At 35.5% G+C, this 16,825-nt stretch overlaps 2 protein-coding genes and 1 pseudogene across 3 annotated transcripts; 2 read left to right on the forward strand and 1 right to left on the reverse strand.

The window, feature by feature from the left end:
- The first annotated feature begins 226 nt into the window (after positions 1-226).
- Positions 227-944, forward strand: LOC131430949 (proteasome subunit beta type-7-like; annotated as a pseudogene).
- A 10,829-nt stretch (positions 945-11,773) lies between these two features.
- LOC131429728 (protein SET) lies at positions 11,774-13,241 on the forward strand. Of its 2 annotated transcripts, none has more exons than XM_058594049.1 (2): positions 11,774-12,356; positions 12,415-13,241. In XM_058594049.1, exons 1-2 carry the CDS (start codon positions 11,933-11,935, stop codon positions 12,741-12,743), a joined length of 753 nt encoding a protein of 250 aa, XP_058450032.1. In that variant the 5' UTR covers positions 11,774-11,932; the 3' UTR covers positions 12,744-13,241. The 2 variants fall into 2 exon arrangements, with proteins under 2 accessions (XP_058450032.1, XP_058450033.1); XM_058594050.1 differs by having other exon boundaries at positions 11,774-12,350.
- A 79-nt stretch (positions 13,242-13,320) lies between these two features.
- Positions 13,321-14,394, reverse strand: LOC131429729 (ATP synthase subunit O, mitochondrial). The gene is made up of 3 exons (XM_058594052.1): positions 14,253-14,394; positions 13,637-14,083; positions 13,321-13,573 (listed from the first exon to the last, which is right to left on the reverse strand). The coding sequence occupies exons 1-3, from the start codon at positions 14,280-14,282 to the stop codon at positions 13,418-13,420; spliced, it is 633 nt and encodes a 210-aa protein (XP_058450035.1). The 5' UTR covers positions 14,283-14,394; the 3' UTR covers positions 13,321-13,417.
- Positions 14,395-16,825: the final 2,431 nt, after the last annotated feature.

Raw genomic sequence — 16,825 nt, forward strand, 5'->3', positions numbered from 1 at the left:
GGAAAATGATTCACCATAGTGACTGTTTATCATGCTCATAAACAAGAAAGAATTTGAATGTAATTGAAGCTGCTTTTTGTGATTACCATTGTTTGACTCAGAACTGATATGACTATCGACATCTGGAAGCACCCGGATTCAGTTTTGAAAACTGTCGCAGGTTAGTGTCGTCAGAGGAAACGCAAGACTTGAATTTCTAACCTTGATGTTTTATAGAAACGCTCAACAATGCACCAACGATTTGTTCCGCCGAAAGCTATTAAAACTCGTGCTACTGAGAGACCAATCGTGGAGGATAAAAACTGCGAAAATATTCACTACTTGACTAAAAACATGAACTACTGTGGTGCCGGAACAGCTGCTGACACGGAAATAACCACTCATATGATATCGTCAAATTTAGAATTACACCGGTTAAATACTGGATGAACAGTCCCGGTAGTTATTGCTAATACGATGTTGAAACAGTTTTTGTTTCGCTATCAAGGTCATATTAGCGCTGCTTTGATTTTAGGGGGTGTAGATCATACGGGATCGTATATTTATTGTATTTATCCTCACGGATCGACAAATACGCTGCCTTATGCTACAATGGGATCGGGCAGACTTGCAGCTATGTCCGTGTTCGAGTCTCGCTGGAAACCAGATATGGATGAAGAGGAGAGCAAAAAGTTGGTTCGTGAGGCAATTACTGCCGGAGTTTTCAACGATTTAGGATCCGGTTCTAACATTGATATATGTGTGATTCGAAAGAATGATGCACAATATTTGAGGACGTTCGAAGAAGCTACTAAAAAAGGTACCCGTTCCCTCGCATATGACTACAAACCAGGAACAACGGCAGTTCAACAGAGCAAGTGTTTCAACATTGATATTACCGAGGAATGCGAGCGCACTCTGATCTCTGATTCAATCGTTTATTATTTAACATATTGAAACGTCAATAAATACACATTTGCAGATATGCTACAACAACTTATTGGATATTTGTCGATCACTTGTGGTCCAGAAGAATATCACACTGGCGTCAGTTATGAATATTATTCTTCCATAAAAAAAAACAATATCAAACTTGGTAATGGAATAAATAAAATACCTCAAATCACGGAAGTTTTCGTTTTGAAATATAAGTCATTTCATTCATAAATGTTTTCATCCGCTATTCGATAGCGACGCATTGTTTTCATGATAATTACTAGCATGCTTCGATGTCGTAGTGTTGCCAGAGATTTTCTTTTTCAACTTTTCTAAGCTGTCATGACGAAAAAGTAAAACATGCTAGGCTAAATTGATCATTCTGTGAACCAAACATTAGCGCTCCGAATGTATGGGACTTAGGGGTATTATTATTTGTATTTGCTCCTACAACCGGTTGATTCGGAAATCATTCGGAATTGAGTGAGAAGATGCGGACTGAATTGTCAATTCGTCTTCTTCTTCTTCTTTCCTGATTTTGCACGTTTTCGTGCTGATTTTCAGTTTATTTTTAAACGAAAACATTATATAACTGAATATACAAATTTAAATCTTCATGTTTTTCGGATATACAGAACTAGTAAATAACCAGTTCTTCTTAGAATCCCAACATAAACTATTGAAATTCGCTGGAAATTAACAAAACGGCCTACCTTAGTCAGCATCATCCATTCCTCTAGCTGGAGTGTAGTGAAATGGCTTAAGTCGCCTAAATTTCACACTAATTCATTCATAAAATGAGCGAATATTCAATGACATTTATTATGTCACTGTCAATCAGGTTGATCGAGCAGCTAACTCAGGCGAAAATTCTAGCACTGAACCGATCGAGCACTAAAAAATCATGCAGTCGAGTAAGAATTCATTGCTCATTCCGTCAATTCAATAATGTGGGAAAGAGAAGACGTTGGGCAGAGTGAATTAAAAGATAGAAAGATTACAAAATACGTATGTTTGGAGATTTATGGCATGTGTTATTGATGAGTTTGTTGCTATGCAGCGCTGTTAGAAAAATTCGCAATATTTTGATTTCATTCAGGAGTTCTTGCGTGAGTCACAATATGAAAATTACGCTCCTTTTAAATATATTGCTGGACGCATACACAGTGACCGTATATAACGCAATGAAGTACTTTTTTCTCTTGTAATATTTTTGTTTCGTAATTCATTGCACGCGTATTGTTTAGGTACACTAGTGCCGTCCTGAATTCAGTGGAACACATATGAAACAGGCTCATTTCTGTCAGGTTGTGTATGGGTTGGAATCAATCGTGCAAATTTTTATCAGTGTGTGATAGTTCTAGCTGCGTTAGGATGGTATATATAATATATAATACTGTGGTATTCTTCAAAATAATTTTCGATTCGATTCTTAAAAGATTCTTAAAAGAATAACCGAAATCGATTTATTTAACCGTCTACTGATAAAAACTATCAATTGGAAAAGATTTGAGGTCGATTTAGAAAACTTTTTACGTTCTTTCCTCATTTCCAGTGATGGTATACAATTTTTAACCCACTTTACCCTATATTTCCGGATCCGGAATTCGGATCCGCATGAAATTCAGGAATTACGCATGGGACCACCGGACCTTTCATTTGAACCTAAGTTTGTGAAAATCGGTCGCGCCGTCTATGAGAAAAGTTAGAACACATATTTTCTTTTTCTTTGCACATTTTACCCCATAACTCCGGAGCCGGAAGTCGGATCCAAATAATATTCAGGATTTTTTATGGGACCTCAAGACCTTTCATTTGAATCTTAGTTTGTGAAAATCGGCTCAGCCATCTCTGAGAAAAGTTAGTGCACTTATTTTCACAATTTGTTGCACATTTTACCCCATAATTCCGGAACCGGAAGTCGGATCCAGATAATATTCAGGAATTTTGTATGGGACCATAAGACCTTTAATTTGAATCTAAGTTTATGAAAATCGGTTCAGCCATCTCCGAGAAAAGTTAGTGCAAAAAAACGTTACATACGCACATACACACACAGACATTCTCCGATTTCGTCGAACTGAGTCGAATGGTATATGATTTCACAGTGATTGCATAACCTTTCTATATTAGAAAGGCAAAAATAATAGTCAATAAACTATCGACTTTGCCATGAATAATGAACAATATACCATGATATCATTGAAACGACCATGCGCTGTGCTGAAGTACTTATGATTGTCACTACTATTGTGTATGTTTAATTTTAATTTGTTTTCGTATTCGATATAACTATACACAAAAAACTAACGTTGGTTAATTTAAGAAGATCTTTGGTAAATTCGAGAGCTTACATTCGTTCTTTTTTACAGAGAGTAAAAACTATCAATTTAAGAGCTGGAAAACTTTTATTTCAAAAGTGGTTCAGCATTGAGTATAGAATCAAAGATAAACTCAAGATTACTAAGTACCATACAAGCCATTGAAAAAATTTTGGTCACAGATCGTGAACCGGTGAACCGTTCGAAAATATCCATCGCTTGACCCCCCAACCCATGAAGTTCAATGGTAACGATGGTATCTATGGAGAACTTATTTGGTATTTATAAATAATAATAACTTTGGAGGTGAAAAACAGTTTCAGTGTTTTGTTATCTCTCTTTGCTCGTCGGTTTGACTTTCTATAATCTCAGGGTTTGTCTGAAATCGAACGGCTTGGTGAATTAGGTTTGTAGTTAATAGAATATGAGTTGAGACATCGTTTGTTTTTGAACGACAACTTTTCACTTTGTTACTCCTGCACTGAAATCATAAACTTGTCAGATATTCGTAAATCTACAACAGCGTTGAGTGAAACGATGGTTTATGTGCATAAACTATCATCATATTGCTCTCCTAATTGTAATGTCCTCTTGAACTAGGCGATAGATTGCAACAGATTCATCTAAGACTACACCAACTGTTCAGGCTCTTAGACGCCTGTAATAAAATCCCCAGGTTACATTTTCTCGATTGCGACTCCTACAAAAACTGATGTGTAAGTAATCTCGCATGTGCAGATTCTAACCCACTTATGCCATTATCCTCTATTTTTTCAAAAGATGAAGAACGCGAAGTGCGGACGGGAAACAATTCACCGGTGCTAGAATTAAAATTATATAGAACGGGATAACGTGCCTATTGAGCAAGAACGGTTTAATGAAAAAGCAGTAATCTGATGAAGTAAAAGAGATGTCATTAAAGTTAAGTTTGTGTTTTGATGATTTTAAAATTTGAAAATAAAAGAATGAAATATAATTCAAACAATAATTTCCAACATGAAATTGTATGTCTAGAAAGATGTTCCACTCAGTTTCTCAATTTATCTTCCAGTGAACATACTACAGCCATGGCTTTCCTCAGACTTCAAATACCTACTGATTGATGTAGAATATTCAAGTCATATCCAATTTTATGTGTGAATATTTTGTGAGCATGATTTGATGTATAACGTAATGTGAAATGTCAATACTCTGACTATATTCTAGTAAATATTGGCAAAATAAACAAATTGAAGTAGTGCATAGCAACATTCAAATTGAACGAAAAGTTACAGTTCAATGAAAACTTTTGACAGTGAACCGATGTCATCGAGGGGTCTTGTTTCACTGGTACATATAAAAACGATGACCACTCCATCTTGAGTTTATCTTTGATAGAATGCTATTCTTTTCAAAATAATAACGTATCAATCATTATTAAATAGATATCAGAGAGCACTCACCAGAGATAAATCAACCAATCCCATCAGTTATTTTCCGAGAAGCGATGTCACCGTGGTGCAAAATGTTCACCTCAAAACTATAAGTCAATCGAAATAAACGCTGAAATGAATTTAGTACACTGTACCGATTCAGTTTTGCTAGGCTGTTCAAAAGTATTATTTTGTTATTTCAAAAGTTTATACTCTTAAATTCAACTGTTTCGATATCAGAAAAATTTCTACTGTTAATTTCTACTTATTTTAAGTTTTTCTGGTTGAAATTGTGATCTTGTTTTTACCATGACTTACTTCTGAATTACTATGAATTACCATATTCATTTGAATTTGAATGGATTTATCAAAAAAAAAAAGATAAACATGACATAAATTTTATAATTACCATGAACATGGTATTTTATGTGCTGGAATAAAGTAGTGAAAAATTAAGACTTTTGTCGCGCACAAATGACTGGAGATGGCACTTCAATTTGAACTGCTTTAAGCACTGACGAGACGAAGGTGAAATGCGAAGAAATCGACACGGTTAGTATAGTAACAAAAAAGAACTCAAATTTTATAGCACATTATACACTATAGTGTACTGTTCGCATATAGTTGTGAACACAGAAAATGCCTTGATTTTGGTTATAAATTATAAAATCAATACAGTGTATTTTTGGATAAATAATATTAAATAACAGATTACAATAAATTGTATTGCAAGCCATAGAACTTATTGTGAATCAATTATATCTGCCGTATAATCTATGGTTCATTTTTTTACGGGTAGTCAGTTTAAACGCAGAGAGGAAAATTTCGAAATTAAAATTTGGATTACACACAACAAAATAATTTATTGAAATAGTGGCAAAAGAAAATTGCTAATATTGTAAATATTCTTGCTAGAAACTATACACAACAGGATAATCAAATTTTCCCAAAAGATTAGTTCCTTTCAATCGATATTTTGAGAAAAATAATAAATAATTTACTTGTGCGTTCCTGTCAATTTCTTGTCAAACAATTTCACAGTAAATTTGATTGGAAAATCAGTATTAATGAACCGTAGAAAAAATTAAAATGAACCTTCGAAAATATTAATTATTTTGACACTTTTAATTTATAAATTTTTAATTAAAATAAATTTGAAGGAAAAATTTTATACCTATTTTTATCAACTTTTTAGTTAAAATAAGGAAATAAAAGCACATTAGGTTAACCTCTGAATGACCAAACCCGCATCGGCCAGAAAAAGTCGAAAACGCGTTTTCGTTCGGCACGTCAGTAAAGGTATTGAACTTCGTTGCAAATCAAAAGTGTTCTGTGAATAGCAGAAACTACGTCTGCTTAGCAGTTCAAATTAAACTGATGAGTCAATGGCGAAGCGTAAACATATTGATGTGAAGGTTTAGCAGTTCTTATTATTATTTTTTATTTATTTAGGTATAATCAACAGACACAATATGGTCCTAATGATAATTTCTAGTAATGTACAAAAAATGTCAAGTATCCTACTGCGTGATAGATTGAAGTCGAATCCTAATGAATCGTGATTAAATGATCTCTGCAAGCCAATAATAGCATTATTAGCACCGTAGTTAGTTCGTCGTAAAGGAAGTCGAAGAAATGCATTGTTGCGAAGAGCACGAGATCGGACGTTGATATTAATTTCGCGGAGCAAAGCCGGACAGTCAATCTTATTTGTCAAAACCAATAAATTTTGTCGTTAATATGACTTACTTTGCCGTGGAGCGCTTTTTCAAAATTTATTTGTACAAAAAAGGATAGAACTATGGTTCATTTTTTTACGGGTAGTCAGTTTACACGCAGAGAGGAAAATTTCGAAATTAAAATTTGGATTACACACAACAAAATAATTTATTGAAATAGTGGCAAAAGAAAATTGCTAATATTGTAAATATTCTTGCTAGAAACTACACAACAGGATAATCAAATTTTCCCAAAAGATTAGTTCCTTTCAATCAATATTTTGAGAAAAATAATAAATAATTTACTTGTGCGTTCCTGCAAAGACATCATATTAACAAGATATCCAGCTCTCACATTTTTCGAACAAATAATTGGCAACATCCTTTTTTGCGAGCATGTCGCCCTCAGGTGAGTCCGCATCGAATCTCATACATAGAAGTAGGGGAGAGAAATGTCAAATTTGTACGCGCCAAAATAGCAGGGCTGCGCACCCATACAATTGACATGACATGTTGAATGAGACGCCGTGCGATGGCGTTGCTGAACTGAAGATTGAGATCGCTCCAAGCTGACAGGGTCTGGTTCCTGTCAATTTCTTGTCAAACAATTTCACAGTAAATTTGATTGGAAAATCAGTATTAATGAACCGTAGAAAAAAATTAAAATGAACCTTCGAAAATATTAATTATTTTGACGCTTTTAATTTATAAATTTTTAACTAAAACAAATTTGAAGGAAAAATTTTATACCTATTTTTATCAACTTTTTAGTTAAAATAAAGAAATAAAAGCACATTAGGTTAACCTCTGGATGACCAAACCGGCATCGGCCAGAAAAAGTCGAAAACGCGTTTTCGTTCGGCACGTCAGTAAAGGTATTGAACTTCGTTGCAAATCAAAAGTGTTCTGTGAATAGCAGAAACTACGTCTGCTTAGCAGTTCAAATTAAACTGCCGAGTTTTGCATAAAGCAGTTCAATTTGAACTGCTATGCACTGATGAGTCAATGGCGAAACGTAAACATATGGATGTGAAGGTTTAGCAGTTCTTATTATTATTTTTTATTTATTTAGGTATAATCAACAGACACAATATGGTCGACGACACGACCTGCCACTCGCCTTCCAAAACTGTATCGTAAATTTGACTACCCCTCAGTAACTGGTAATGTCAAAATGAAATCGCATGAAAATATTTGAAACTGGCATCACAAGTTGTTAAATTATTGACTTGGAATAACAGTTACCTTGGTTACGCACTTTATACTTTATACTTTATAGTGACGACACCACCTAATGCTGAATTAGACCCGTTGTAGATTAATAGTTCGGCTCAAACCAACGAGGAGAACATGGGAATGATGCAAGGAGCTATGCGCACTGCTGTCCCTATATAATGTTCGGCGAAATATTTCTTTGGGGAGGATTCTATCAACAATCTTTGAATAAGGGTAAACTACCTGCTACGCAATCAACCGAGACAAGACTACTCGTATTACGCTAAATCGTTCTGCTCGAAAGATAGTCGGTTTGATCATAAGCCTTTTCTGTACCGGTCAACTGCAGCTAGTGGTTAATGTGTTTCGAAGAATAGCATGAACAAGTTAATTGTCCATGTTCGTTGGGAAACGATAAAACTACAAATTTGGATCTTCGAACACAAAGTGTCTGTCCTGGATGTCATCGGGACGGATCATTGGTTGAGTCTTCCAACTACGATGGATAGAATTCCATTCGGAATACCGAAGCAAGTAGTGTTTTAAGACGCTCATAGACGATGACAATCTGCAGATTTCGTCTGCAAAGCTTTCACCCAATGCAAAGTACATTTGGCGGAAATGTTGGTTGACACATTGAAACTGTGATACTACTGTAATGATAAATGTTTCGGTTGGTTTATACTTTTGTTGATTGTTGATTCAATAAAATTTCGAAAATCGAGTTCATTTAAATGTAATTCTACTCCGTTTTTAATTCCGTAGTTTGCAACTGCGACATCGTCATATTGATTGTCGCACCATTATTTTTCATCACAGTGTTAACCATCACGCAATGCGACATTACGTTATGTTACATGAGTCTCAAATATCACACCACTCTTTGAAGACTTTTCAATGTTGCGTTCTGCTGTGTTTATCAATAGTTTTCTTTTGTTTAAATACCTGACTCAAATGCATCAATTCTAGTTCCATATGACTCCAATGATTCGATTAAAGCAGATCATAATTTATTACGGGCAGTTGATATAACCTCATACATCGCAAAATTTCTTGAATTTATCTAGAACAGTGACTAATCTGAAAAGAAACCTTATCATTCTCACATAAGTAGGATAACGAATTTTCTTTTGAGCACAATGCCGAAGCAAGGAGATATCCTGAAGTGATTCTTTTAATGTGTGGACTCAAATATTAAATCAAACTATAATTAGAGGATATGTATTGTTTTTTTTATCTGCAATTTGAACAATCACAGTCTTTTATAAGTCGACAGTTTCAGAAATATTTTGAATTGGTTCGTTTATTTATTTATTTTGGGGCTCCTTGGTAACTAGTTCATGGTAACTTAAACAGTGTTGCTCGGGAGGATTATTTTTATCATTATCAAGGGGTCGCTCTATTTTTGGTAACTGGCGGTAAATCGCTCACAGACACTTTTCATTTCAATTTTTCTTCGGAGTGTCTGGTCGTGTCGTCGATATGGTCCTAATGATAATTTCTAGTAATGTACAAAAAATGTCAAGTATCCTACTGCGTGATAGATTGAAGTCAAATCCTAATGAAACGTGATTAAATGATCTCTGCAAGCCAATAATAGCATTATTAGCACCGTAGTTAGTTCGTCGTAAAGGAAGTCGAAGAAATGCACTGTTGCGAAGAGCACGAGATCGGACGTTGATATTAATTTCGCGGAGCAAAGCCGGACAGTCAATCTTATTTGTCAAAACCAATAAATTTTGTCGTTAATATGACTTACTTTGCCGTGGAGCGCTTTTTCAAAATTTATTTGTACAAAAAAGGATAGAACTATGGTTCATTTTTTTTACGGGTAGTCAGTTTACACGCAGAGAGGAAAATTTCGAAATTAAAATATGGATTACACACAACAAAATAATTTATTGAAATAGTGACAAAAGCAAATTGCTAATATTGTAAATATTCTTGCTAGAAACTACACAACAGGATAATCAAATTTTCCCAAAAGATTAGTTCCTTTCAATCAATATTTTGAGAAAAATAATAAATAATTTACTTGTGCGTTCCTGTCAATTTCTTGTCAAACAATTTCACAGTAAATTTGATTGGAAAATCAGTATTAATGTACCTTAGAAAAAATTAAAATGAACCTTCGAAAATATTAATTATTTTGACGCTTTTAATTTATAAATTTTTTAACTAAAAGAAATATGAAGGAAAAATTTTATACCTTTTTTTATAAACTTTTTAGTTAAAGTAAAAAAAAATAAAAGCACAAGGTTAACCTCTGAATGACCAAACCTCCATCGGCCAGAAAAAGTCGAAAACGCGTTTTCGTTCGGCACGTCAGTAAAGGTATTGAACTTCGTTGCAAATCAAAAGTGTTCTGGGAATAGCAGAAACTGCGTCTGCTTAGCAGTTCACATTAAACTGCCGAGTTTTGCATAAAGCAGTTCAATTTGAACTGCTATGCACTGATGAGTCAATGGCGAAACGTAAACATACTGATGTGAAGGTTTAGCAGTTCTTATTAATTTTTTTTATTTATTTAGGTATAATCAACAGACACAATATGGTCCTAATGATAATTTCTAGTAATATACAAAAAATGTCAAGTATCCACCTGCGTGATAGATTGAAGTCGAATCCTAATGAAACGTGATTAAATGATCTCTGCAAGCCAATAATAGCATTATTAGCACCGTAGTTAGTTCGTCGTAAAGAAAGTCGAAGAAATGCACTGTTGCGAAGAGCACGAGATCGGACGTTGATATTAATTTCGCGGAGCAAAGCCGGACAGTCAATCTTATTTGTCAAAACCAATAAATTTTGTCGTTAATATGACCTACTTTGCCGTGGAGCGCTTTTTCAAAATTTATTTGTACAAAAAAGGATAGAACTTAGGGTAACAGAGGTATTTTGGCCCACTTCAGGATTGATTTTATTTTGACCCACTTTGTAAAAATATCCACCAAATGCTGTAATATCTTTGAAAAACCCTTCCGCAAAAGATAATTTAATGTGATTAGCTTCAAATTGATGCAACATGGGTTACTTAACATCGATCAAATCCATAAAGTTGAGTCGATAAAGTTAGGTGGGCCAAAATATATGAAGTGGCCAAAATACCTCTGTTACCCTAATCATGAATATCTCTTGTTGCATATAATGCAACAATATATTTATTGTCCTTATCATCGAAAATATGGTCAGCTATTTATGATGTAATTTCCATTAGTATGAGATAACCACAAGTTAGTCAAAACTGACGTTTTATAAAACGTTTGGTTTGAACGAGCATTAAGGGGACATTCAATGCCAAAATAAGGCGCGTTAAATTTCACCGCATAAATTGAACGAATCATCGCACAAAACCGTCTCATATAAATTCAGAATAGTTTCACTGCTGAATGCAGCTGGTTTACGACATGATTTGTTCGCTAGTAAAATAGACACAATCTATGTATTTTTATAAACCATGAGTTTTTTCATTGACTAATATCAGACAACATATTATCAAAATATCCAGTTCTAACATTTCACGAACAAATCGCATGGGGGACTGCCGTTTGACTTTTTTTTTTCTTAGCGGGTAGTTCTAAATAGTAAACTAAAACTGTTTTTTTTAGAATTTTACAAAATATCAACACGAAAACGTGCAAAACCGGAAAAGTAGAAGAATCCGAAAACGCTACCTACCTTTCTCGTCCACCATATTTCCGAACCAATCGTTTAGAAGCTAAATTAATTCGGAATTAGCTGTTACACTGAAGTCCGCATGGATTCGGATTGCATAATTTTCGCTCACCCAGATTTATCAGAAAATCATTCCGAACTGATAATATGGGAACTTTTTATTTGCATATTTCTCGATTAATTTTTCAAAAGGGCGTATAAGCAAGTGACAGTTTCTCTTTGTTTACTTTCTCTTCTATTGTTTATCATGCAGTTTCCACGTTTATCACTCAACTCTTTGCATGAAATGATACCCGAAACTTTCGACTATCAAACAGAATAGTGATATCAAAGAAAATCTTTTTAATCACATCACAATAATCGAAAGAGAGAGTGATTAAAGAGAAACTGTCACTTGCTTATACGCCCTAATGAAAAATCAACCGAGATTTTCGTTTCTTCATGTACCGACTTCTTTTTCCTATCCCTCGAATCTTGTAGCAGCCCTGCTGAACCGGTTTATTTGCTGTCAGACGGCTTGATCGACCGCTGCAAAAATCGCGTTTCGTCGCAAAACACCAAAATTCGCTTGATCGGATCGAGCCGGTAAATTTGTAAAGAAAATCTATCGGAGTGGTTGGAAAAAGTTTCGAAGTAATTTCGTCAGTAAGTAAAAGTGTCGTATCGAAGGAACGCAATGGCTTCGATCGCGAAGAAGGTAAAAAAGTCGGAAGACGCATTGGAGGATGAATCGGAAGCGTTGGAAGCAATCGACAACTGTCAGAACGAGATTGATGCGCTCAACGAAAAAGCGAGCGAGGAAATCCTTAAAGTGGAGCAGAAATACAATACGCTCCGAAAGCCGTATTTCCAGAAGCGCAATGAAATTATTAAGCGCATTCCGAGTTTCTGGGTTACAGCCATTGTTAATCATCCGCAAATTTCTGGTATCCTTGAAGAGGAAGAGGAAGAGTGCTTGCAGTTTATGGAAAAACTTGAAGTAGAAGAATTCGAGGATATAAAGAGTGGCTATCGTGTGCATTTTTACTTCGACGAAAACCCATACTTTGAGAACAAAGTGCTAACAAAGGAGTTTAACCTGGGATCCAGTGGGGGTAAAGGTTTGTTGAAATATAACTGGTAGGAATAATTTTGTGGAAATCCATTTATTTTTTATAGAGACACCTGTTTCGACAAGTACTCCAATCAAATGGAAACCGGATCGAGATCTGACGAAAATGTTACCGAAGAAGGCTTTGGCCAACCGGCGAAAGCGGGGACTAGAATATCGAACATTTTTCGATTGGTTCACGGATAATAATGATCCGATCAATGACGATATCGCTGAACTGATCAAGGATGATTTATGGCCAAATCCGTTGCAGTACTATCTGGTGCCGGACATAGAGGTTGAAGCGGAAGCTGAGGAAGATGGTGGTGACGAGGAGTTTGGCGATGAAGGTGAAGAGGAAGAGGATGAAATCGATGAGGAGGAAGAGGAAGCCTAATCTTTCCCGAGTAGAGTCGGTAATGAGCACACTTTGATGTAACATGTTCTTTTACCCTAGGTATAAATGTGAGTGGAGATCGGAAGGATCGATTCTATTTCTATTTTAAACATTGTTTGCTATCACGGTATCCATATTTATATGGCATTTCGCGCGATCCGGTTTAAAAATTTTTCTATAGCGATTCAACACCAGACATCAGTTTCAGTAGTTGCACAAACTACTCCTATCTCAATTTGATTGAACAATGGCACCCATAGGAAAAAGGTTTATTCTATCATACCGTTACTATTAGTATTCAACAAGCAGAAGCTTAGAAAGATTGTGTTACACAATCAACAAACATAGAAATGAATCAAAAATCTTACCGACTAACAATAGCTAAGAATAGAATGTCCACATCAGAAAAATTAATATAAAATTGAACATTTGTATTATTGGCAAATCATACTACAATTGAACTATAAACTGCAAATAAACATTACTGTTGAGACGAAATATCAAGTGGAGAAAATTTTCGAATTGATTCTTGTATCACAGAAATCACTCTTTGGCATGGAAGAGGAAAAAACCAATATTCTAATTTTCGCTTTTATTTTAATGTTACTGCTGTATACTACAAGGAAATCCTTGCATTTTAACAAACTTTTGGGAGTGATTTCAACGGCAACGCTCTAAATCGGAACCGTGATGATATCAGTGTACTTTTTGATTTTACTGGCGACGCTCATGTCAACATACTTATCACCGATTGACACCACCATTCCACCGATCAGAGACGGATCAACTTTAGCAGTAAGCTGAATAGTTTGATTCGGCTTAAGGAAGGCCTGCAAGAAACATTTTGCATTTGATAAAACAATCGATATAGCTTCGAAATGATGTTATCATACCTTCAAAGCACTCTCCAGCTGCTTGCGTTGCGAGTCATCCAATTGTTTTGCGGTTACAACTTCGCACACAACCTCACCACGTTCTGCGGCCATAATCAGTGAATAAGCGTTGATGATGCCATCTAATCGCTTCAGGCGTCCGTTTTCGGCCAGCAGGGAGAGTAGGTTTCCGGTGGCGGCATTTAATTTCGCTTTGGTGGAAACATCCTTCAAAGCCGATGCTTTCAAGTTTCGCTTGATGGTTGGATTGATCAGCAGCTCACGAACCTTCGGGTCCGCACGCATTTGCTGCTGCAAATTCTTAAGATCTTTTTCGACGGCATCCAAAACTTTGTTCTTCGACGCAGCCGAGTACAAGGCGCAAGCGTAGCGACCTTCCAGACCAAATATCTGAATCGGTGGCTTCACCAGCTGAGTGGACACCGAACTGGTACTCAAATGGCGAGTCTGGAACAAGGGAAAATAACATTCAAGTTCGCAATTACATAATCGATTGTTCAAAAAGTGGCATAACCTTTACAATGGATATTATATTTTGAATTGCTACTACAAACTGATTAAAGTGTTGAGTTCATCATTAAAATACTATTTAATGAAGATGATACTGTTTACTTACTAGTATAGATAGTTTTCCCGATGCAGCCATTTTCTCAGCGAAGTCTGGAAGTCTATTTTTCTGATTCCGATTGCTCGCCTCGTTATTGACAGTATCAGAATATTGTGTCAAGCAAGAACAGAGATGCCAGGTAAAAATTTAAAGCATCTGCAGACAGGGTTGCAAAAGTCTGTAAATCTGTAAAAAAATATGTGGGGCCCTTCATTCCTCTATATAAAGTATAAAACATAAACTTGGCTTAGTGAGCAAAAAAACCACGGCCATTTCAAAGGTCTGTAAATTTTGACAAAAGTCTGCGAAACTTTCGATTTGCTTAAGTCTGTAAAAATATCTGAAACAAAAAATGTCTTCAGCACTTTGTAAGAAAATGCAGATTTGCAGTCCTGGCATCTCTAGTCAATAAAGCAACTTTTACACGCTTGTTGATAACAAGGCAAAAATAAAGTTATTTTAAATCAACGAACAAAAATTTGTGTCCGCCTTGTGATTGTTTCAAACCACGTTAGCGTGGATTCATCATTGTTTTAAACTTGAACTTGCTTGCTTGAAACGAATGTTGGTTTTATTATACTTTGGGCACATGACCGTTTCATCTTCGACTCGTCAGTACATAACAGTTTTTGACACCCATAACGGTTACATAAATTGTGCGAACTTTGCGTCTGCTCAGCGGTTTAAATTGAGGTGCTAGGTTGAGATGGCAGTTTAATTTGTACTCCTTTAAGCACTTCTGAGCCGAAGGCGAAACGCGAAGATATCGAAGTGAAATATAAACTAAATAAAATTCTCCCACCTCACCAGAGTTGTCAGATAGGGTTTTCCTCGGTGAACGACTAAGAAGTTAAAACCGGAGTAAAATAAACGATATAATAATAACGTCAGATAGGATATGACACCTCGTGAAATATCCTTTGAGTGTCACATAAATTGTGTGAGCATTGTGTTAGCTTAGAGGTTCAAATTGAGCTGAATTGATGGTGAAACGCGAAGTAATCGCAAAAGTTTATGTTCAACTGGAATACCTTACAACTAAACTGACTATAAATTGAAGGTGCATTTTCTACCATTAGCACGAAATGAACTCTAATATGAAACGTTTAAAGTGTAAATGCTTAAAAGCACTGCAATTACGTAGTATTATTAGGTTTTTTTACCGTCACTGCTAACCTCAATCGGATGAACACGTTTTGACAGTTCAGCAGTACTGTTTATAAACAGAAATTTCTTTTGTTTATTTATTGACAAATTGGATCAGACCAGTTACGGTCCGTATCACCGCTTGTTTGTAAACAGTATCGCTGAACTGTCAAGGATGAATACTTGTTCATTTGTGTCGTCACGATAAAAAACCTAATAGTGAGATGAGGTAAAAGCGTTAGCGATGTTGTACTGTAGGAATTGTTCACATTGTACCTTGGAATACGATGGAATGGAGAAATGTACAACTTAGTTGAACACGTCAATACCTTAACCACAGAAGCCAACACAGAGCCCAACGTACAGCAAATTTAAAATTTACACAGGAATTTGAAATTTTTTGTTCGAGCCTGTATATCTGTTATCTGTGGTAGAACTTAATTGCAAATATCTCTTGTTGTACTCAACCAAACAACATAATTTTTTCTTCATGCAATTGGAAATATGATCAGTAATTCATGATAAAATTTTAAGTAGTATGAAATAATAACAAATAACTAGAAAAAAGTTTTCTAAAATGTGCACCATCAACGAGTTTTAAAAAGAAAAACTTATGTCACATAACCGATTTCACTATTCTTTACGTTTCGTCTTCGACTTGCCAGTGCAGAGCAGTTCAAATTGAACTGCTTACTGCAAAAACTTAAACAGTTCAATTTGAACCGCTAAGCAGACGTAAAGTCGCTTTTTGTGAAACACTTTTTTATATTTCGCCGAAGCGCAATGTCTTTTCTGACGTCTCGATGGAAACGAATAGGCGACTGAACGGGCCGATCACAGACTTTAAATATTCAGAAGTGTGAAGAAACGTGTTAATTTCATTCATATTCACGTCATCCAGTAGTGGGGTCTATTTAGACAGCCAAGACCGCTCCCAGTCTGTCTTGCCTGCATAGAAAATAAAAAAATACATTTTCTAATTATTTTTACTTAATCTTGAGTTGTATTGCATCTTTTCTTTCATTTACCCTCCCGCTTGTTTTCAAAACACAAATAACAAAATCACCATAAAACGAGTTTCTTTCAACAAGCACCACTAGCAACTATTATCAAATAAAACATATTTGGTAACCTTATAGTTTCCTTATATTACATTTTGGTGGGGAAAGGGTTCCAATCAGCTTTTTACAGCCCTGTCCAAAATGTATTGCCCTCCCCGTTAATTTGTATCAGGCCGAATTAGCGCATGCGCGCCATATAAACGCCTCTTTCAATATGAGGAAATTACATTGTTACCCAGCAGTTTCTATTATTTCTTCATGTTGGTTTTCTTACCTTTGTTCATAGTTTGTATTCTGTTTTACCTTAATTCCAGTGTTCTATTCAGCTGTGATTCATGTCTTTTGTTGTCATTTTTCACTCCGTACTTTTGCTGG

This window comes from Malaya genurostris, chromosome 2 (assembly GCF_030247185.1).
Source record: "Malaya genurostris strain Urasoe2022 chromosome 2, Malgen_1.1, whole genome shotgun sequence".
Taxonomy (NCBI): Eukaryota; Metazoa; Arthropoda; class Insecta; order Diptera; family Culicidae; genus Malaya; species Malaya genurostris.